Source organism: Pimephales promelas, chromosome 17, assembly GCF_988280905.1.
Source record: "Pimephales promelas chromosome 17, fPimPro1.hap1.1, whole genome shotgun sequence".
In the NCBI taxonomy this organism is placed as follows: domain Eukaryota; kingdom Metazoa; phylum Chordata; class Actinopteri; order Cypriniformes; family Leuciscidae; genus Pimephales; species Pimephales promelas.
In genome coordinates this window covers 17,357,074-17,380,818 of record NC_142785.1, presented here as the reverse complement: position 1 = coordinate 17,380,818, position 23,745 = coordinate 17,357,074, and the positions used below count along the sequence as shown (strand labels likewise).

Sequence of the window (23,745 nt, the reverse complement as noted above, 5' to 3'; positions counted from 1 at the left end):
TTCTACAGCATGTCTGTTGCTCATCCCAACGTCTGGTTAACCCTCTGACTAAAGAGCACAGATGGCAAAAGACAAGTCTGAATCTATAATATGTCAACTGCTAACGGCTATGCTGCGAACTAGGATCTGATTAAAGTTTAATATGTGAAGAACAGTTAGCGCCCTACTTCCCGTGATAATAACATTCAGGCAAGAAATCGAGACCACAGCCTGAAAGAGAACGGAGATTAAGCAGTATGTGACTATAAATACCCATCTGAGTAATGAGCATGTTATTGAAGTTCCTCTCTGAGCTGCTTAGTCGTGGTTGCCGTGTTTATTGGTCATTGTTTAGACAGGAGGAAAAGCCTTTTATGGATTAATTTGATGTAAAAATCTCAAGCGCTCCAAATAGAAAGCTCTGTGTGGCATTTAGGAACATTACATAACCTCCGCCATAAAAAACACAATATCCAAACATTCAAGCGTTCATGATGTATTTTACAGAAAATAAAGTAGTCAAACAAAGAGCTTTCACTGTAATTTACCGTTAAAGTGTGCAGTTGAAATCTATTTGACAATTTGCGATTGTTCACAGGCCAATGCTGTAGGAAAACAGCGATTCCATAAAGAGAACTCTATAAACATGGCCATATCAGAGAAACAGCATTTGCTGTTGCTTTCATCCGCATCCATATTGAGCTCTATTTAACAGCGGCGGCCTTTAATTGCAAAGCTAAAATATTAGCAGAGACATTACTCACAGCAGAAATGCAACAAGAAAGGGGAAAAAAAAACAAGTGTGGGCTCATTCCACGGGAAACTATTTACTCAAGATAGATGAGATAAAGTGTAGTCAAGGGGCCCCGAAAAGCCTTGCGTTATCGAATTACAAATTACTTCCGCTATATGGCTCTCAAATAATAACTAGGAACATTTCTGACTGGCAAGAAAGAGGAAAAGATGCATAAAGGACAAACAAGGAAGTGATGTTTTCCCAATGCTCTTGCCACATGCTCCTTAAAGCAAAGCTATTATCAGACATATTCAGTCTCATTAAATGTTTATAGGGGAATTGCACAGAGCATGGCAATAAATCATAGGATGCACACAAAAAAAAAAAACGCATCTAAACGTCGCACGGAAAACCAGGCCACGATATGAAAAATGTGAATTAAACCCCCGATGTGGTTTCAAGTGGCATTTCACCTGTCTAAAAAACAGATTTCCTGCCAGCATGTGCACAAAAATAAAAAAAAATACAAAATCTTGGCCCAAAAAGGGTGAGCTCCATTTTTTTTTTTTTTTTTTTTTTGGCAATGAATTATTAAACTTGCCTGTAAGTAGTCCAGAGGGGATACATGCAACTAAAAATCAAGCTCAATATTTACTTTCTCAGCAGAGCATTTCGAATCAATGCACGTCATGGCTGTTTCTCTCCGCTTACTTTACAACACTACACGAGCTATTCAAGTGTTGACACGCACACTCCTTTTCCAGAAAGCTGAAAGGGGAGGGAGAACAAAGTTGATTCATTTGAGCGAGAAACCTCAACGCTTCTCCTGAGGATTTATTGCAGAGAATGAGCTTTTAAAACTTAAGGGAGTCAGTGGAGCAATTAGTCCAAATCACAACGGAGGACACTAAAAATATCAGCATAGCCTCAAATGTCAATCCTGACGATTCATATGGCCAAAATTTGTCTTCTAGGATTTGCTGAGGGAACGAGGAACAAGTACACTGTGACACTGTTCTTAAAGAATAGATGTGTGGAAAACTAGTCCATTTACGTTGGAATCAGTTAATCCTGTTGGCCTTTGGGGGGTTGTGTGACGCTCTGCTGGGTCTATGACAGACAATTGTTGGGCTACTTTGACAACTTCATTTTAACAGTGTGTTTAAAGACGCTAGGGATGGATTGTGAGTCGATGGGAAATGTGAAAGCAGGCGCTCAGCGCTTAATAAGTAGTCGGTTGCACTCTTTGCTGTCAGAACAACAAACCTCCAACGTCCCGAGGAACATTTGATGTAAATAATGAGAATTCGGGTTTTAATTTGATGTGATGTGTGTAACAAAACACTTTCTGGAAAATGATGTGGATGACTATGCACTTCTCTCTCTCTTTTCTTCTTTGAGAAGAAGGGATGTTGTCCAGACACATTTTATGATTCATAAAAGAATATAGAGCAGCTGTTGAGCTCGAACCCAGGGCAATGCAAGAACTAAAGTCCTCATTTCAAAAGCCTTTCATGGAAAAGCCAAAGTGTGCTGACATGGTGGTCCAAACATGGCGTAGACACCTGAGAGACTTTGACAAATGAGTCAACTCTCTGATCTCTTTGAAAACCTTTTACTTCTAACCTTCATTTCTGAGATTAGTGTTGACTGTCCATCACAATAATAATATAGAAAATTGACGCAATTAACTCAATTTTTCCTCCCACTTTCTATGACTAGCATTATACGCACAGGCTAATAATTACTCATTCTGTCGCTCTCTCCTGTACTTGGATAATTGTGGCAATTCCAGAACTGATGAATATAAACGAATGCATAGCATTCATAGCATAGTTCATTGTTTACATGCATAGCAAAATACAAAAATACAACAAAATATAGGCCTATATATCAAGTTAAAAGTAACATATACACCCAACCCAACTTTGGGTCAAATATGGACAAACCCAGCCATTGGGATACATTTTTGAATTATTTTTTTAACCCAACGTTTGTGTTTGTCCATATTTGACCCAAAGTTGGCTTAAAACAACCCAGCATTTTTAGAGTGTAGATATATATATAATATATAATATAATAATAAGAGTTCAGATGCAAAAGCCTCTAAGTGCCATTTGAAATTTTCTTCTAGAATGATCATTTTTATCAAGCTTGTATATTTAAGTTCAGTGATTTCACTTAAATGGCAATGATAATTAGCTACCTATTAATTGTTATTTAAGTGAAATTACTGAACTTAAATATACAAGTTTGATAAAAATAATTAATAGAAGAAAATTTCAAATGGCATTTAGAGGCTTTTGCATTTGAACTCTTCATATATATATAAAATATAATTTTTTTTATTTATTACAATTATTAAATAATAGATTATAATTCCAATATAATAATATTACATTAATTTGGGGATCCAAATTGTAAATAAAAAAGATTGCAAAAGATTGGGGTCGGTTCCATTTTAAAGTCACAGTAAAGATTGTACAAATCTTAACAGTGACTTTAAAATTTAATGCATTATTACGGAATACAAGTTAATTTCATTCGACATTTGACATTTCATTCTAATAAAATTGGGCAGGTTTGATTTATAAGCAAATGTAATGTTTGATGACCGTTTTAGCTTACAAGAAATGCTTCTAATCGCTTGTTTCTGCTGCTTCTTCGCTTGGTTTTTGATCCGGCGATTCTGCACTTTTTCAAAAGATAGCGCCCCCTAACATATAAGAGTGAAAACATGGAAAGCAGGAAAATTCTGTCAATGGAGGGGAAGCGTTGTGTCATAAATGACGTAACATTGTCAATGGCGGGGAATGTGTGGGGAAAACTGATCTGTCCATTTAAAATAAGTTAATTTCTCCTTTAAAAACAACTTTACTGCCCGTGGCAGTGTATATCTGTGATTACAAGTTTTAAATGTGCAATAATTATGATTAATCACAGCAATCTGTGTACAACACGACTCCACCCTTGCACTGTGTTGGTCATGCATTTGGATTGCATTTGTGTTCTAGTGTAGGACTATGTTTCTGGTCTGATGCCCATTGCAGCAGGGGGTGGAATGTCTTAAAAATGTCCAACATGAAGCTGCTAACTTCACAAAACATCTCCACTGGCGACTGAGGGTTTCTGGAGGTACAACCGAATACCCTCCACCGATCTGCCATATGGGAAATCTAAGCACGCCATTGTAGAATTAATTTGAACTGATAAATAGTGACCCTGCAGTCACAGTGGCGTAAACCACAAATTACATGTGCCCCCTCCCACACAGACAGCACTTATCCAATGAAGGATATCTCTCAAGGCTGTGTGTTGGCAAGACTGCATCTGGATCTGCATGTTATTCATTATGGAATGGGAGGGGGTATCATACCTCACCAGACAATTATGTAAATTACACTCAAAGGTAAAACATTTTGTGATTTTAAGAGGCCATTTGTTGCTAGTGGAGTAAGAATTGGAGTATATGGAATGTGCAAACTAGTATGACTCGTATGAATTGAACGAGATTTTGGCCCTTCAATTTCTCCTTGAATTCTTAATAAGACACATGGATGAAGCATATGGGCTTTTAAAAATGCATGACCTTTAGTAATCCAACCCAGATTGTGAAACAAGTGGAAAAAAAAATGGAATCAAACAGAACAGAGGGAAAGAAAAAAGAACATTTCAGGACGTACAGTGTGACCTCATACACATCAATCAATTGTAAGTGTTGCGCAACTGTTCGAAATAAAAACAGTCAGAGCTAATAAGCACCCTTTCCTCACTTAATGCAAATAATGACTATAATTCCCGTGTTTCTAAATGGCTGAGTGGTTTTAAGATATAGATCAGCCAATAATAAAAATGCTGTCACCATCAAGTCAATCCAAAAAGAAACAAAAATGACGCAAACCCTTTTTTGGTGTTAAAGACACACAAGTGAAATATTAGCTCGGAAAAGGCATGGACACTGTTATTTTTGCGGCTGACGTTATTGCATATGTATTTGTAGGAGTTTCTCCTTCAGACACATGGGAGGAGAGTATATGAGGTGATTTATTGAGGTTTGCGCAAGTCAATTTACTGGTACAGTATTTGAGCCATTATTTACCGACCCACAAAAACATGTCGCTATTTGCGCTGCTTTTGGTAGATTGCGTTAGTCATTATGGAAATGATCCGGCTGCGTCTGTGTTCTTGAGAATCTGGCCCTTAATATTTTGCATAGAGTACCATACGTATCTATTGCTCATGCTTTGTCATGATGCTCAGATTGCAAAGCCATTAATCATTATTTGCCATGTACACACAGCTGCAAATTTGGTTGTCAATTGATTTTTTTTTAGTGCTTAATCCTAAATTTGCAATTTTGGATGAAAACATGGCAAATGATGACAGGAATAACGAACCTAGCGCAGGGAAGAATGAGATAAATAAATTGTTCTTTTAAACATTGTGTGATAAGTTCGCATCTTAGCAAAAGTTTATTTTTAGGTGAACACAAAATCCACTCTGTTTGTCAAACAGCAAACAAACTACCAAATATTTAATTACAACATTCAGCAGCTCATGTCCTATCTTGTTAAACAACAAGCAGCTGCCATAAATAGAAAAGAGAAGTGCGGTGAATTCGCTGGAAAGGCTTTAAACCAATTTGGAGACAGCTTTGTTTACCTAAGTTGTATGACTGAGGACAGGCTCTGATTGCAAAATCAACTAGGTAATTCTGCCTGGAGTTCCATCTATTTTTCTCCCTAATGGGTAAGAAAAAGGGAGTGCCTGATGTTTCTCAATATATAAAAAAGAAAAGTCACTTCCGTGCTCATACAATGAATGATGAATCCTTTCCAAGTATTCAAAGCTTCAAAAAGCCACATGTACTAACCAAAAACCATCATCGGTTCCCTCCCAAAACTACTCCCAGATTTAACATTGGACAGCAAGCACTTACGAGTATTAATATTGTAATAAACAACATAGGCTCAACAATATGCTAAATGGTCAATGGGAGGTAAGATTGTCCACAAAAAGGGAAAATCTAGTTTAAAAAACATTCTTATGAAATGTACTATTTGTATTCATGATGGGATTGTGAAAAGAAAAACATTATACACACATTGGGTCTCATTTATGAAATATTCGTAAATATACGAGTAAATATGAGAGTGATCCCCCCACTTGGAACTGATTCCCTGTTTAGGAATATGCAAAAGAAATGATTATGAACAACCCACTTCTTTATTAGCCTGAATGGATTTGATGGGCAGACAGACTGGATGCTGGGTAATCCAGCAGGGGCTGAGCTATGTGACGAGAACGCTGTGTGTACGGTTACAGCGTGATTGATGCTCACTGCTGGGGGGATTATTAATGAATGATAGCACGTTGTTTAGTGAAAAGATAGACCCATTTATATTTCTCGTCAAGACGCCACTCAGTTTAGATGATTCAATGTTAATAATTTGCTCTTAAAGAAAATGGATTTCTTCCGATGATGTGTTTTTCTCCTTTATAGTGATTTTGAATTGCAGAGGACATTTGAGTGTGTTCGGGTTTCGTCTGCGCCTTCATTTAGATGGCAAGTTTACCACATACACTGCAATAAAAATGGGTCATTTATTTTCTTTCCCTGCAGATCTCAGCAGTGCTATCGACGCTGCCTAGGAGAAACCTTAAACAGCCCAACAGTAACCCGAGTGCTCTTAATAAAACATTTGAAGTATTTTATAAGGATTGTGGGGTAGTGCTGGGAAATTTATGGAGGGGTGAGAATAATATTAGTATTTTGCAGGCTGTGGCAAGAGCGTTTTCGTGAGAAGGAGGTTCTTGATCAGTGGTTTTCAACTTGCAGGTCATAAGTCAAACACAAGTTGTGGATTGTTTTTGAAAGGGTCATACAGCAGGGAAAACAATGATAAATGTAAATAGCATTATTAAGAGAATCAGAATTCAGTTGACATTTAGTCGTTTATAAAATTGGGTCAATGATGACATGACAGTTAATTGTATTGTCTTCCGTAATTTATCCAGTAATACATCCAATATTAATTTATTGTATTGTATTGTAACTGTTCTGATATTATAAAGAATGAAAAGTCTAAGAATTAAAATAATTCTTAAAAATAATATTTTAATAAAAATAACAATAACTGAATGCTTATTGATATTTGAAAAACTTGTTCACCAACTCACATTTTTGTGGCACAACCTACATGCAGAAAATAAACAGGAAATGAAATCATAGGTTCTGCAGATCCTTATGACTGTGGGTCAAGGTCAGTAAGTCTCTTAAAATATCAGATAAATTGACCTTTTCACAAAGTGAGTTAATTCATGATATTTGGGAAAAAATTATACTTTTTGCTTTGAAAAATATAGACATAAGAGTACAGTTTACTTCATTTTTACATTTTTAAGTGGAAAGTTTTCTTATCATTATTTCATTTATATATTATTATGGTATTATTATTAATCTGTGTGCAAATATATATATATATATATATATATATATATATATATATATATATATATATATATATATATATATATATATATATATATATATATATATATATATATCATTTGGTATTTTTATTTAATTTTGCATATATATACACACACACAAATTATTACACACAAATTAAATAAAATACCAAATGATATATAAACTCTTTTAATAATGTAAATAATATGTAATAAAAATTATCTTAGTTTTACCATTGTGAATGCATATGCAAAAAGCCCCAGATATAATAATAATAATAATAAATGAATTATATTAAAACAATGGTATATATATATATATATATATATATATATATATATATATATATATATAACTTTAATTATATATAACCAAATTTTATTTAATTCTAATTTATTTATAGAATTTATGAGATATATAAATGTATTATTATCTGGGTCTTTTTGCAATTGTGTATGTGCATATTACATACTGTATATTTTGTTTTATTTATTTTATTTTTATATATATAATCAAAAAGAAATTAACAAATAAAATAATATACAAAAAAATAGTTCCTCAAACTTTTTTTAAAGGCAAAGTTAGGTGTCTTTCCAAAAACGACACTTGAAGACTACAAAAAGATACCAATTAACCGCATGACATAAAGAGTTCATATTATTCATGCACACCAAACCACCCATTAAAAGAAAAACAGAACAGGACCACAAACTTGCGAATCAACAAAACAGACTCAGACGTGCTTACTGTACATCAATGCAATCGTCTTCACCTTGATAGCAATCCTCATCCATTAAACTTTCATTGATACGCAGGATTGTTTTATCCAGCCGAGAAACGTAGTTTGTATATCATCTGGCCAAACAGCGGTGGATGTTTTGACATTCTGTATTTCCTACACAGCGCGATGCGTGAGGGCTCACGCTTTTCAGAAACAATTACAGAATATGACAGAGCTCATGTTTTAAAGCGAAACACACACTGGAATGAAAACGCAACGTCGAGTCTGTATTCTCTCTGCCATCTCTGATTCAATCAGCCTGGTTTGCTTTACATTAATGCAGTTTATTAGATCATTGGACTGAAAACGTAGTGGAATCGGATTAAACTCTAGACTTCTAAGATTATCCATGTGTTAACGTTTTACCAAGACCTACTTTTAATATTATATTAAGCGTATATTGACAAAAATACTATGTATTGATGTTTTAATATAGTTCGGATCAATTATTTGGTTGATAAAATGGTAATGAAAGCAGAATCATTAAGTGGAATTAGAACCAGAATCATTAATTTCCTGCCGATTCTCATCACTAATCCCAATTCTGCCTGGAGGAGCAATAAACCCCTGCAAGGAACAAAGAGATGAGATCACTTGCCACACAGCACATGTCACAATGATGAGAACAACTTAGGAACATTAGCATGCTCCTCCGAAGCGCCAATGAAAATGTGTGTAACTCCTTCCATAAAGCAGCTATTATGCAGTAAGATCATAAGAATATGCTCACATAATAACACTGACCTCCTAAAAATAACCTCGTGAGAGGCAGGAAATGAATCAAGAGAGAGAAATAATAGTGTGGCCATTACATGGCATCAACCTACAAACTCTCTTCAATAATTCATCAGTACAACCCTCCACCCCCCCGCTCTCACATTAAATACGTCCGTCTAAACATTCCCTGCATCCTCCACTCTCTGCACCCTCGCCTAACTCCCTTACATCCATCAGATAAAAGAAGAGTTTTCCTCTTATTTCTCTCTGGCTTTTCTTCTCCCTTGTTTATGCATTTTGTATGGGAGGGTTTGGCGCTATCTTTCTAATAAAGGGGTCATATCATAAGGAATTGAGTTTTGTTTGATCTGTTCAGATAAAAGAGTTCATTGGACCATTAAACCCAGTAACTTAGCTCAAAACACATCCATCCCTATCCAAAAAAGAGCATGTTGAAACTGAGCTGCAACAATGACTTGTTCTGAAACTCTAAACTTCCTGCTGTTAGCTGGATACATACATATGACCTCCCACAATTTCCATACCAACAATACGCCACAAATAATGAGGAGGAAGCAGAACAGATACGATCGTTTCTAAACAGCAGAAGAGCTAGAGGTAGGAGTGCAATATAATCAGGTCCATGGTTATTTCAGTTCAAAATCAACTGTTTTTTTTGTTTTTTTGGCAGTGAATCTGTTGCATTGTGGCATATTCTAAATACGGTAAAAAGGTAAAAGTTGCTTATTTGCATGTAAAGGGAACATTGACGTAGAAGTTTTAAAAGAAAATGTAGCAAAAATGGCCCATTTATTTGTAAGGGTCAGATTATTATTATAATTATTCTTAAATAAATTACAGGGTTCCTACTAGGTTTTCAAAACTCTCAAAGTTAATGAGATAATTAAGTGATTGAGTGATGATTGAGTATTATTGAAGACACCTGATGGCGTGTTATCTTTTCTATTTGAAGAGTTCAGATGCAAAAGCCTCTAAATGCCATTTGAAATGTTCTTCTTTAATGATGATTTTTATCAAACTTGTATATTTAAGTTCAGTAATTTCACTTAAATAACTATTAATTGGTAATTATCATTGCCATTTAAGTGAAATCACTGAACTTAAATATATAAGCTTGATAAAAATGATCATTCTAGAAGAAAATTTCAAATGGCACTTATAGAGGCTTTTGCATCTGAACTCTTCATTTATTCATATGGCTGTTATAACTCATGTACAGCAGCCAAACAAAATATAAAGTTAATGATTTAAGGGTCAAGAGCCCAAATAAAGTGAACACTGATCACCATAATGGTGACTTAAATTACGGTTTTCTCCCTCAGTGATTCTGCTAGTTAGATGTCTTCAATAATGCTCAATTTTCACTCAATTATTCACTTAATAATCTCATTAACTTTAACACTGCTCAGAGTTTATATAACTCACACTCTCAGTGTTAATTTAACATTGGGGATTTTGCTGTGTAGTTTAAGTTGAAATCCATAACTAAAACCTAATAAAAACTATATATACATACTTAGAAACACCAAAAATATGACATAAAAATACAACAAAACTACTAAAACCTTAACTAGAACTAAAATGGAAATACAAAAAATAAAGTCCAAATCAAAATATGAACAAAAGCTCTACTTTTCTGTAGAAATCTCTACCGTCCTGTATATTTAAAGAAAAAAAGCCAATAAATAAAAATAGAGTATATTACATGTTTGATCAATAAATGAATGTCCCTCCCTCTAATATAATGTAAAGCCCTTTATAAAGCCCGGTTTCAATAGAACAGATGTTAATGGCATTGTGCCAAAACACTATGGTGGAGAGGATGTCATTAAAACCATGTGACAAGCAGGGGTCCAAATCAGCTGATCCCTGAACAAAATTCCCCAGTATCACTTATTGAATTCAATATTTTCAATTCTCCTCAAGTCAATAAAACTTTAATTTAGTTAAAAAGTTAATTTAACATCCTGTTGTCTCCTAACATGTGACCAAAGAGTTGAGCCAAACCCTGCAGTTATTTCCATTAGCAGAGGAACAAATGACTAAAAATATTCAATATCACATATATACCATTCCAGCTGTATTTTTCCTTAAATAGCGCTGTTTTTCATTTTCACCTTCTATAAAGCACTAGACGTCTCTCAGTTCTGTAGAACCCCCCTCTTCATCGCCAAGCACTGTTATTCGCTTCAAAAACTTAATGACAAGGCTAAACGCAGAAGATTTTCCGCCAAGTAGCCGTCACTTCGAGCATAAAAAGCACTAGAAGTCTTTTTCCCCCCTCACTTTCTCTCGGATTTTCTCGGCTTCAGAAATGGCCAACACTAGATCTACCCCTCTGTAACAAATCCAGTGTATGGGAGCCTTTACATGAACAATGACTTCATATGTTGAGCTAAAGCCTTAATAAATAACACACCCAACAAAGTTAAACAGAATGACTTCTTTGGATTTCAATACAGCGTGCCGTAGTTGTGTTTAAAGCCCTGGCGGGAACAAAGACATTTTAATCACGGTATGTAAATCCCTGCAGGCCGCCCGATTCAAGCAGAATCCCTTATGTTACACTTTCCAAGACAAGAATATGGTTTTTGAGAAGAATACAGTGTGTTTTCGAGCAATCTCCATTAAAGTCATTGGGAGCCATTTACTCAATTGTATCACTCACTGTCAGTTCATTCATCCATCTTGTCCAAAGCTGCGTAAACAGATCTATCGCCTTTTACAAAACAGCATTCGACAACCTGTAGCATTTTTCCAACAGGAAGTCGGGCATGTAAACTAAAGCCTTTCTTTCTAACTGGCAGCATCTATGGAAAAGCGAACTGCACGCAAACTGCAGTGTTTGAATATGCCGTTCAAGCCAATAAGAAATGCAAAAACAGGCCATTTAAAGGCTGGAAGCACTGCTTAGAAAATGATGTCAGTGAAGGCATTTGTGTGTTAGTGATCACACTAATTCAGTTTCATTTCCTGTACTGGTCAACTATGACCTGTCAATTTAGCTTTTAGTATATTTAAAATATTTTTTTAAATATTTATTTTAATAGCTGTATATATATATATATATATATATATATATATATATATATACACACACACAACTACTATACACATTGTTTTTTTAGCATATCGCTCCATGAGCACCATATTTTTAGGACAGCGGGTCAAGTTAAAGTAGATAGTTTAAAATAGAGTATATTAAAACCTAAACTAAAAAAAAATCTTATCTGATGGACCCAAAATCAGCATATTTATACAATGATGCTTGAAAACATGTATTTTGCACATTGTGTAAACATCAATAATATCAATTTAAACACTGCTATTCACATCACTGTACGCTGCAAACACAAAGTGATCACAGATCAGTGAAAGACTGCCATATACTGCCAGCCATCAGCCAAAATTGGGACGAATTGCTGTTTTTGAAATCAAAGCAGCTCTTTTTGAAAAAAATATGTTCCTCACACAAGTAGACGGACTGTGATGGACTCAGACCTCAGTGTAAAAGCACGCTTTCAGTTCATCTGAGAGTTGTACTCTATCATACAACAAGCTCTCGACTCTCAACTCGACAGGCTAAAAGCCACGAGTGTCTGTTTCAATCATCAGCTCAAAGTCACTCATTTCTGTTGGTGCACTAACAGTGATAAAACAGCCGGTTCCCATACGGCACTGGCAGCGCAGCCAACCATCAGTCAGGTAATGAAGATAAGGGTCTTGTTTTGCTGATTTGACTCAATTATTGAATCATTTGGCATCAATCCTCCATTCATTCATTCTTTCTTCACTCAATTATACAATGCAAGCAGCCTTCATGAGAACTAATAAGCCATAATTAACCTCTAAACATTAAGGCCAGAAACACTCCGTGCATATACACAAACACAAATGTTTGATCACTACATTGCAAGAAAGTGGTAGTGTTGTGATCCATGCCAAACATGATTGTGGCAGTAAAAAAAAAAAACACAGGTTACCTTTATTTTCCACCGCTTTCCATACTTCTTAACTTAAAAACACTTTTTACATGCTTTTTAAGTTATTGGTTATTTATTAATATCTACATCTACCGATAAATAGCACAATTTAACGAGACTAAGTAAATGAGTAAATGTTTTAAATAACAGACTATCATTTTCAAGTTCAAATGTGGAGGCTATTATGTAAACTTAATACATAAAAGACAATTTTCAAACCACTTTTTATTGTTAAAATGTCAGTAGTATATGTAATTGAACAACGTTACCTGGCACAAGAAATTCTCATTCATTTCCCAGCTTATGCAAAGCGCAACATTGGCTTTTTAATTAACTGTTGGAATGGCAGTTTCTTTCAGTTTATCCCCTCCATTCGTGTTCGTGGTCATCCAGTTTGAAATGGAGACAACAAACACAAACGTTTTTTCAGATTTTTTTGCAGCTTTTATCAACAGCCAATGTATTCCTCAATGGAAACTGAAGAAAACACACTCCCACTAAACGTTTACTCTTTGAATACTTGTGCTAGGGAACAATACAAGTCAACACCATTATGACTATTTCATACTCAAGCAAGGTGATACTTAATATTGGTCAAGCCTATCCAATAGGAGCAGACTGTGAATGGCCTTGAACTGCGAAATGCCCAGTGCATTATGGGTGTTGTATTGTATAATTTATAAAAATTCCACTAACCAAATTCATCACAGACACTCTCGTTCTCAACCAGCGTAGGGTGCTCGAAAGTGTCCCTGCAGTACAGGATCTGTGTGTTGTTAGTGAGGGAGGCGATTCCTCCCAGGGCCAGCACCACATGGTCCGTCAGGAGGGAGTTTGGCCTCTCCCGAAGCCGCGCGATGATGGAACGGTAACGACAGTACTGGGGGTAACTCAATACCAGAACCTTCTTTTCCTCTGCATCATCACCTAAAGACAAGAAAAAATAATCATTTTTTTTTTTAAAAAGAGAACATCTGCATTTCTACCACACAAAAAGTAACTCGAAATTGATAAAAATTGACTTTTAAACCTTTAAATAAAATTGTTAGTAAATTTCACTAGGTAATACATTGAATTAAACTATGAAGAATAAAGTAGAAAACATTTTTTTTTTATTGTAATATAATGAAGGACTTGAATGAAAATCTGACTGCTAAGTGCGAACATTTTTTTCCGCATAGCAGTCAACCTCGCATTAGGATCTTACGGTTGCAGTCAGCGAAGATTCTACCAAAAACATTGCAGTTAATACCCCTATTATGCTTTTTTCTTACGCTGCTCTGATTGGTTAGACGGCCCAAATCTGTTGTGATTGGTCTACTGGTTACAGAGTGTGTAGGAAACAAGGCATCCAATTCCATATGTGAATTTCAGCTAACACAATCCAACTTGTGTATTCATTGCAAATACAATGTTTGATATCATTTGATGAGTCATAATGGCATACAGCTCAAAGATCATTGATGAATCCTGTTGTCTCCAATATTAGCTTGGCAGTAATGATAATTCAATCCAAATCAAAGCGGTGTGACTTCTCATAGCTAATCTTATTCTATAATGGATAAAGGATTGTGGATGCAAGTTGGTCCCAGGGGTGTGGATAAAGATTTGTAGGCTATTATGTTTTACTCTAGCCTGAGCTGCTGGTTTAACATGACAGCTCTCTGTTAGGATTGGCAATATAAAAGATTCTGGGCAGGAAGCCACGTCACTCAGTTCTTGGAGATCAGAGATCTGAGCAATAGCATTTGCCTGTTAGTCTTCCCATCAGAACTCGAAAAAAAAAAAAAAAAACACCCCTCTTGGCTGAATCAAAGAGTCATCGCATCTCTAGATCTCAAAAACCTGACATCTCAGAATTCAATTTGTTGTATGACAGACAAGTCGCAAACCTCAAACGATGGCGTCCTTGGCGAGAACGAGCTTATTTTGCTTTATTCGCACACAATGGCCGCAAACATTCTGGTGTGTGTAAGCAATAAGGTATGAAAGGCTCTGCTTAGCATTGTGATCAGTGTCATTTTAAACATATTTTTCCACACGGAACAGCAACGACTGTTTTCAAAAAGGTTTCCCGAACACCATTGCCATCTGCCATTGGTCACACAAACTGAATCCACCCCAAATCTGGTCATGAGAGAAAGATGAGTAAACACAAACCATCTAAGAACTTTACAGAACTGATGACATAAAATAATTTTGTTGGCCTTTTATTTCTCAACATATTTGATCACATTTGATGGTGCATGGCTATAGCGGCCTGTTTCAACTGAAATATAGAGACTGCAGTCTCAAATTGATGGCTGTAGAGAAGAGAACATGAAATATTTTGATTTATACAGCTTATTCTTTTTTTTTGGACTTTTACTGCATCCATTATATTTCCTCTCATTCTTTTTTATCTGTCTCATCCATTTTAAAAAGCCTAGACATTCTAGTCCGTATAGGCCAAATTAAAATCAACAGTGTCATAATGGTGACATTATCTGTTGAACTGATATTTAAAACATGGAAGGCTTTAATTCCCAAAACATAATATTTAACTCTGTCACACATTTTATGTACTACACTGTTACTACATTATTTTCTCGCAGTAAAAAAATAAATAAAAATGTGAACGTAATATTTATATAGTCATATAGTCATAGTCTGTTTCTTAATATTTTATGGTTAAATATAACCATGATCATTTTATAGGATTATTTGATGAATAGAATGATTAAAATAACTAGGAATTGTTAAAAATAGTCATTTGTAACATTATAAATGTCTTTACAGATACGTTTGATCAATTTAATGTACCCTTGGTTTAAATTATATTGCTTATGTAGATATACTATACATTTTACTTTTATATATATTATTCCTTTTTTTAAATAGTATTAATTTTGTATATTTATTTGATGTATTTTGAAAATTTAAATGTAAGTTTAAAATGACACAAATAAGGGCTTTGTAGGAAGTTATAAGAAATAAGATATACCTTAAGATATACCTTCTGACGAGCGGTGTTACCGGGTGCTATCCGTGGCGATGGTTCTGAATTTGTTGATATCGATGGCTCAAGAATCAATTATTCACTCATGCAGGGGCTGCTTCACTGCGTTATGTGAGCAAGTGGTGTCCTTTATAAAATAATCCCTTCAGAAATAGTGAAAATTGCATTTATTAGGATTAATGGGATATTACAAAAAATAAACTAGCCAAACTATAGCCTATATATTTTAAAATTGTATCATATACTGCTGTCACAATAATGGCCTATTACAACTGTTTACAAGCTTTCTTCTTTCTCCTTTTTGTTCGCTGAGGTGGAGCTGTGATTAAATATTGTTCTTGTAAATACTTTCCAGCATTTCAGTAATAAAAGTGTACATCGTACGTACGGTGCTCGGCAATGATCAAAAAAGGTTTTAAACAGTGAAGTTTGAAGTGATCTCTTCTTTTAAAATTAAGAGATTTGTGGATTTGCAGTTAAATCACCACACGACCTTGGTGTTCGTCAAAAAACACTAGGTAATTTGCCCGGAGATTTTTACTCAGTTGGTGGGAGAAACACTAAGATTCTGGATTCGGACAGCTATAAAATCACCGACTATCCCCTGTAAATTTTGAAAATACCGTACGAACCCATGAGAAACAATTAGCGTCCGAATAGGGCTTAATTGACAGTATGCTTTCACTGGCCTTGAAAAGGCTCCGGGGTCTTTCATTTAGCACAACTATTCGCTGTATCGCTGCCATAGTTTGAGCAATCATTTACAATTATTCCTTTTAAACAGATTCTAAGCCTTTACTGCCTAATGGTTTTCCAGCTGATGTACCTTTAGTTAATATAATTAAAAAAGCTGACAACAATCAGTGCAATTACAATTTTATTCTGTGCATGAAAACACTTGAATTCACCTCAGCGCATTAACTTCAGAATTATATTCATATACTGAGATGTAAAGATGTTTTTTTGTGTGTGTGTGTGTGTGTGCTGGTGGCCACCTGTTAACAGTGATAACCTTATGGACGTATGACTTACAGAAGGTATACTTAAAGGGATACTCCACTTTTTTGGGAAAAAGGCTCATTTTACAACTCCCCCAGAGTTAAACAGTTGAGTTTTACCGTTTTCGAATCCATTCAGCCGATTTTCTGATATTTAGAAGAATTTCAGTAACCGGACAGTTTCTGGTCTCATTGACTTCCATAGTATATTTTTTTCCTACTATGGAAGTCAATGAGACCAGAAACTGTCCGTTTTCTGAAATTCTTCTAAATATCAGAAAATCGGCTGAATGGATTCGAAAACGGTAAAACTCTGTAAAACGAGTATCCCTTTAACTAAGAATGTTTCATGAAACACGCATTAAAGATAAGGAACGGCTTAAGGTTAGAACTTAAGAGATGTAGTGTTAAGAAGGGTTTGGGAAATGCAGCCTTGGACTGTATTAAGACATTTGCAATTTTGGTAACATTTTATTAGAAAAAGAAAGCAAGTCTCATGTAATATTTATATGGACAAATAACATTTTCTTTAGGTGCTATTCACTGGCCATTTGTTGAATAAGAAAAACAAACAAACAAAAAAAACAACATTTTAACAGCTCAAAGACCCATTTAAGACCCACAATATTCACCTCATTAACTTGCAATTGTCACCACTGAGGTCAGTCTCAAATTATACTTTAAGGGCCACACTGTGTCATGTGAATCACTTATCTAGTAAATTAAACAATTGAAGTATTTATAAGCGAGTCATTGAATCATTCAATTAAACTATTTCCATCACACTTTAGGGTCCAATTCTCACGATTAACTAACTATTAACTACGACTTTTGCCTCAATAAACTCCTAATTACTGCTTATTAATAGTTAGTAAGCTAGTTGTTGAGTTTAGGAATGGGATAGGATTAAGAGATGTGCAATATGATCATGAATAAGGCATTAATATGTGCTTTATAAGTACTACACATAGGTAGGTGCTGACTAGTCGCAAAACCAACAGACTTAAATCTGCTTGAGCAATCCTAACAAGTCTCATCAGATTGGACATTTTCCCTTTGTCAGTTTGCTCTCCATATACTACTCAAGTGCTCCACAAAACGTCAAACGGGCCTCTGTGGGAATATATTTACATAACACCTCTCCAGCACTCGCCGCTGCCAAAGAGGACCAATTAAACATAAAACACAGGCGTATGTGGTAAAACGCCCCTGAGTTTTAATAATTCATGATATTTTTGTTCTATAAAACGTGGTTTGAGCATCTGTGACATCAATCAAAACCATTTTTGAACAGAAGCTTTGTTTTGGTGAGATGGAGCGAAATTCAGGCGCTCGACTTTTTCATTATTTCACAAAAGGACAGAATGTCAAGTTACAAGACAAAACAAAAAGCCCAGGGAGACAGATAAAGTGAGAACAGTGTATAAATACTAATTGAAAATTGAAAGGTATTTTCAATAATAAAAAAAAATAGTGTATGTTACATTGCAATTATAGTGCATAACTTCAGATAAACATCTCATAATGCTTGTTTAAAGATGATTCTCGAACGTGCCCAAGCTTGTGGTGGGAGTTTACAGGGCCATTTATCTAAATTACCCGTCACTCGTCTTCCGTGAGGTTTTTCGCCAAATCAACAATTACGAATAAGTCCATAACCCCGACGTTCTAAAACATGAAAAAGCTCCTTTGATTAGAACACAATGAAACCTGAGCTCTCAGTACCACATTGTTTGCTATCAGCCAAATACATTCTGCAGACACCAGGGAACTCTGACTAATCCCCAATAAAAACAATGTACATTACGCATATTCTTCAAACGTTTCGCCAAGTAGGCCGGTGAATTCCCAGAAAGTCAAACACAGACCTTAAGATACATTCCTCTACATCTCCACCCTCAAAAAACAACCCTTCCCCAACACATTCTCCCTGCCAATGAGTCAGCTTCAACAAACACGCTTTAATAGCTACCTGTCTCTTTAAAATATGCAGGTCAAAATATCAATTCAAGCGTGAGGACGGAGATAGAAAGGTACAAAAAAAGAACCATTCCTGGAATCCTGACAGCAGATGCTTGTTAGTTGTCCTGGATACTGTATTAAAATAAGCATGAATGTTGATGCTAAAGTTATTGGCGTGTGTTAGTATTAGTGCTCTCTGCGCCACAGAACACAATAATGAAAGGAAAATGTGTGTCATCGCCACGGCAACTGTTTTAATGCAAGACTCCCCGTCAATAATAGTTAACAAAATTGCACTTCAGCCATAAACCCACAAATCAATTTCCTGTGTGTGAGCCTTATGTTGGGAGTGATGTGTGTGTGTGTGCAGAGATTGTGGAGACATTTTAAATGCATGTCTTATTATAGTTGGGTTCAGCATAATCAGTCTTTCCCTAATTATTATTCACAGCCGCGACCTCTAATGAGTCAAAAACATCCATCTATTAATGTTGCGGGCTGCTGAGATTCTGCGCCCCTGTTGGGTCATTAAATGGGTTCTGATACTTCAATATGTCTGATGTGAGAGCCAGAAAAGATTCTAACATACACTACCCGAGCAATATCGATCGCGATGATACAGAATAACAATGTACCGGTTTATTTGGAGGTGTAAAGGACAAAAGAAGGGCTGTGAGATTTGGTCAGAGCAATCATGTTGCAATTATTTTGATTTGAAAAGCAATCTGTTAACAACATTTAACATCTCATGGCTGCTGTTTAGATGTCAAAGCTACAAGAATAAAACATAACATCTCACTCAAACAGGAGCTCTTTGTACCAACAGAAATGTCTGTGCCACTAGCATCACTAGCAAAAATAATGACAAACAAAAAATAGAATATTTTCGAATTGTTTTTCCCTCAAACACTTTCCTCATCCATCATGAAGTCGAAAAACAAATAGCCCCGGGCTGCTATTGGCTGAAGCAATGTTGCTATGTTGATATGACGGTGCCCCAGTTTACAATTTTCAGGAAAAATCAACATAAACTGATATTATATCACAGTTAAGAGTCCTTAAAACATTTTTTTTCAATTTACCAAACTAAATCCAACTCTCATTCCAATCAATTTGCATATATATTATATATTTATAATTTTTTGCTTGTATTTTTATACATTTAATTTTAGTATAAGTTTTATAAATTGTCTTATGTACATTTGTCATTTGTCATTTTTTATTTTTTTTATTAAGCTATAATTTAATTTAAATTTGTTTTGTTGTTTTTAGTTTAATAGTTTTAGCTTTCTTTAAATGTATTTTATTTCTGTTAGCTGCCGAGACAAAACTTAACATTTTCATGTAAATTTCTAATATAATGTTTTATTTTATTTATTCTATATTTTAATTAACGATTAAAAATAAGTTTTAGTTAAAAACAACACTCAAAGCGAATTCAGATCTCTTTTTGGTCCACTCAGGCTACGTTTACATGACAATAATATGCTAAAAACGAAAAAAGTGTTTCCTACTTAAAGCTGTCAAAACGATCTCTGTTCACATGGATCCGCGGAAACGACTAAAAACGTTGTAATCTTCATGTCAGGCCAGTAGTTGGCGATGAAAAACTATGCGACACAGACTGAACACGTAATATGCAAGCACATGACGTCACCGTTTTCACAAATTCACCTTTTTGTAGTTTACACGGCGACAATAACTATCGTTTAAAAAAATACACTTTTAAGCCGTTTTCAGGTCCCCAAAATGCCATTGTCGTGTAAATAAATGGCCAAAACGCATGACAAGTTTTCAGTTTTTAGTTGAAACCCTTGTCGTGTAAACGGACCCTTAAACTCAATCCACTTCTCATTCACACATAAATAGTCTCATAAATACTATTACTGCAATATTAAATGTTACTATTATATTATACTGAATTTTACAATTTCATTGCTATACAAAATTATTTTTATTATAAAATTATATTCAAATGTCTAGCCCTATCCCAATTAAGATTTTAATTAAATACCCTAATTGGTACAGTCATTGACACAAGATGTCTTTATACATGTTAACTATAAGTTGAAAGTGTTTTGTACTGTAACAGTTTAAAACTTTAAAAGACAATTTCAGGTAGGCTGCTCGGCTGCTATTTACGATGACTGTGTCCTCTGCAAGACGCTGGGACACAGTAAACAGCAGTACTTTAACTTTGCATTTCTCCTCCACAAGGTATGGGGTCTTCAAGATAATATGAACGGATTCCCCAGATAACCAATCACCTGCCACCGTTTCACATAAATATATAAAGTGTTTGATATTCAAATGTCCCTATTATGCCTTCTTGTTCTTCTCCAAGGACTTGGCTGTCTTAAAATCCTGAGAAGCATTTAAGATTCAACTATTACCATTAGGAAGAGGAAACATTCAACTGAGAAAAACACAATGTTTCTGCACTCAGTTATAGTGAAACTGTTTATTTTGCTGAGTTTGAATGATTGTGCCACAAGAATCACTTGACGATTTAACACAATATATTGGGTTATATTGTTTGAGAGCAGGACAACGTGGCACAAATCTACCCCTAATTTTATGATATTACTCTTTATTTGTTTCCAGCCTGTCCGAGGCTTAATTTACCCTGAGCTCATTTTTCAAGGATATCCCCTGATGTCGACACGAAACCGTTGGTTGATGATTTATGGCACCTGTCGATACTTTACATCAGTGGGCATTCGTCCACTATAGTTCCAGAACAATTTGTGTTGCTTCCTAGCAACAAGAAGACTAAAGCATAATATTCCTAACGGGGGACCGGCTCCAGATATAACTGTCTGTATTATTGATTACCACGCAGCAAACTTTGCATTTAATGGCTCTTGTAAAAACATGACAGGCAGAGGAGGAAAATATAATAAAATATTCTGCTCAAGTAAAAGTACTATTACTTCAATGGTATTTTACTTAAGTACAAGTAAAATTACCAGTCTGATCTAAAAATCTACTAAGTAAATAAATAACGTCTCAGAAAATATCATGGTTTACAGTATTAATCAATTATTGAATAATTAAACAGTATTATTAAATGAGGTTATTCTTCTTATCATCAGTTAAAATGACAGTTATTTAAATACAATTAAATTAATGAAAACAGCTTTTTTTCTAAACAAATGCTTTTATTATGACAAACTTGAAACCATTTGTTTGTTTTGTTTATTACAATTTCAATACTTGATAATTAATTAGATTATCAACTTATTTTTTAACATTAATTTTCTGACTATATTATTCTTAAACATCTTAATAAATGATTTATGTTTCTTTTTATGATTTAATCCAAAAATATTATCAAAAACTGTGGTAATCAAATGTAAATTTAAACTTGTGTCCTTTTATTTTTGGGGGAAGCGCAGCAAAAAACAGATTTACTAAATTAAACCATGGACAAAAAAGTAAATAATGTTTAAATAAAATGTATTTTTTACTGTTGTTATTGTCATTATTTTGAGAAGTATGTTCAATTGTATGCCTAGTACAACAATAATATATTTCTGTCAGAATTTCTCAAAGTAAAACCAAACTTTTATTTTGACAGGTTGTAGTGAAGACCTATTTCAAAGCGTGTTGAGACAGTGGTTTTTCTCAAATAAAATTATGAAAATGCTCATTAGGTGTTCTCTCAGAGCAGCTTTGGAAATGTTCATGTATTCATGTCCTCAAATTGTTTGTGAGACGCCGAAAACACCATGAACGTCTCGCGTACTTGAGTATGTAGTAGACAAAGCGGCGCAGCTCAGCAGAACAATTAGGTTATATATTTACATAACAGTATTTTTGTGCTTAAATAATATTGTATTTATTACACATTTCTACTTTCCACATATTCATCCATCCATTATTTTACTTGTTTTACGTGACATCTGCGTTATGTAAATTCCATTTTCATGACTGGATTCCGGTGCCTAATTTCGACCCCCTGCCAAATTATTACCCTCCTCGTTGAAGTCAGTACCTGATTGCCTAATCCCAAACCCCTCCCCCCAAACTAGTTCTAAACCTACCAATGTTAGGGGGGTAATAATTTGGCAGGAGCCGAAATTCACTCCGAAATTCACCGAAGTGTGATTTTTTTCTCCCTTGTATTATTATTTTTTACTCAGTAACAGATATGATTTCAAATGTAGCGAAGTAAAACAATTCAACCAAAAAAAAAAAAAAAGTGCACATTTTAAAAACTACTTTAAAAAGTAGAAATACACACACACACATACACACACACAACTCAATTATGTAACGCGAGTAAATGTAATTCATTACTTGTCACCTCTGGTGACAGGGTAGAACACATTTTGGTTATGTCAAAATGTTCTACTTTAAGAGACACATTGAGCCAATTATTGTAAAGATGAAGAAGATATAGAGATTTCAGAAGTGAATATAACAAGGTGCAGCCACATACAAAAGACACAGATATTGTATCTGGGAAAGAAAGATCAATTCACATGGTGAACTCAAAAAAGGAATTATTGATATAGTGTTGAGCAATCTAAAGGAATATATTTGTGATTGTTCAGCTTGCTAGCAAACATAAATTAAGCAACATGTGAATGTTGCAATTGCAATCATTTAAATATGTGTCCTCTAAGTTTCCTAAACTGTGTCATTAGACTAGTTTTGCAATGCCTCCCTAACACAAGTATGCAAGCATGGTGAGATATTTGTTTGAGTGGCGTCTCGTTCAGTTAGAATGTTTGAAAGTGAATCGCTCAAATATTTGTTTGCATCTTCAAATACATTGTGTGTTCTTAGAAGTCTCAGCATGCCATTTTTCATGCATTCAAAATGTTTTTGGAACAATATATACTACCATTCAAATAAATACTTTTTTAAAAGAAAACGTTTATTAAGTCACATAAATTGATCTAAAATGACATTAAAGACATTTGTACGATTAAACAGATTTCTATTTCAAATATATGCAGAATTTTCTATTAATCCAAGAATCCGGTAAAACATGTAATCACAAAATTATTAAGCAACACAACCGATTTCAACACTGACAATAAAATAATGTTTCTTGAGAACCAAATCAGCATTTTAGAAAAATTTCTGA

General features: G+C 34.7%; 1 protein-coding gene across 1 annotated transcript in view; it reads right to left on the bottom strand.

The window, feature by feature from the left end:
* Window positions 1-23,745, bottom strand: part of arid5b (AT-rich interaction domain 5B) — a 126,144-nt gene that overhangs the window by 70,720 nt on the left and 31,679 nt on the right. Inside the window, exon 4 of the mRNA XM_089122041.1 lies at window positions 13,386-13,616. Within this exon, the coding sequence (XP_088978167.1) occupies window positions 13,386-13,616 (231 nt within the window). The remainder of the gene's footprint in view (window positions 1-13,385; window positions 13,617-23,745) is intronic.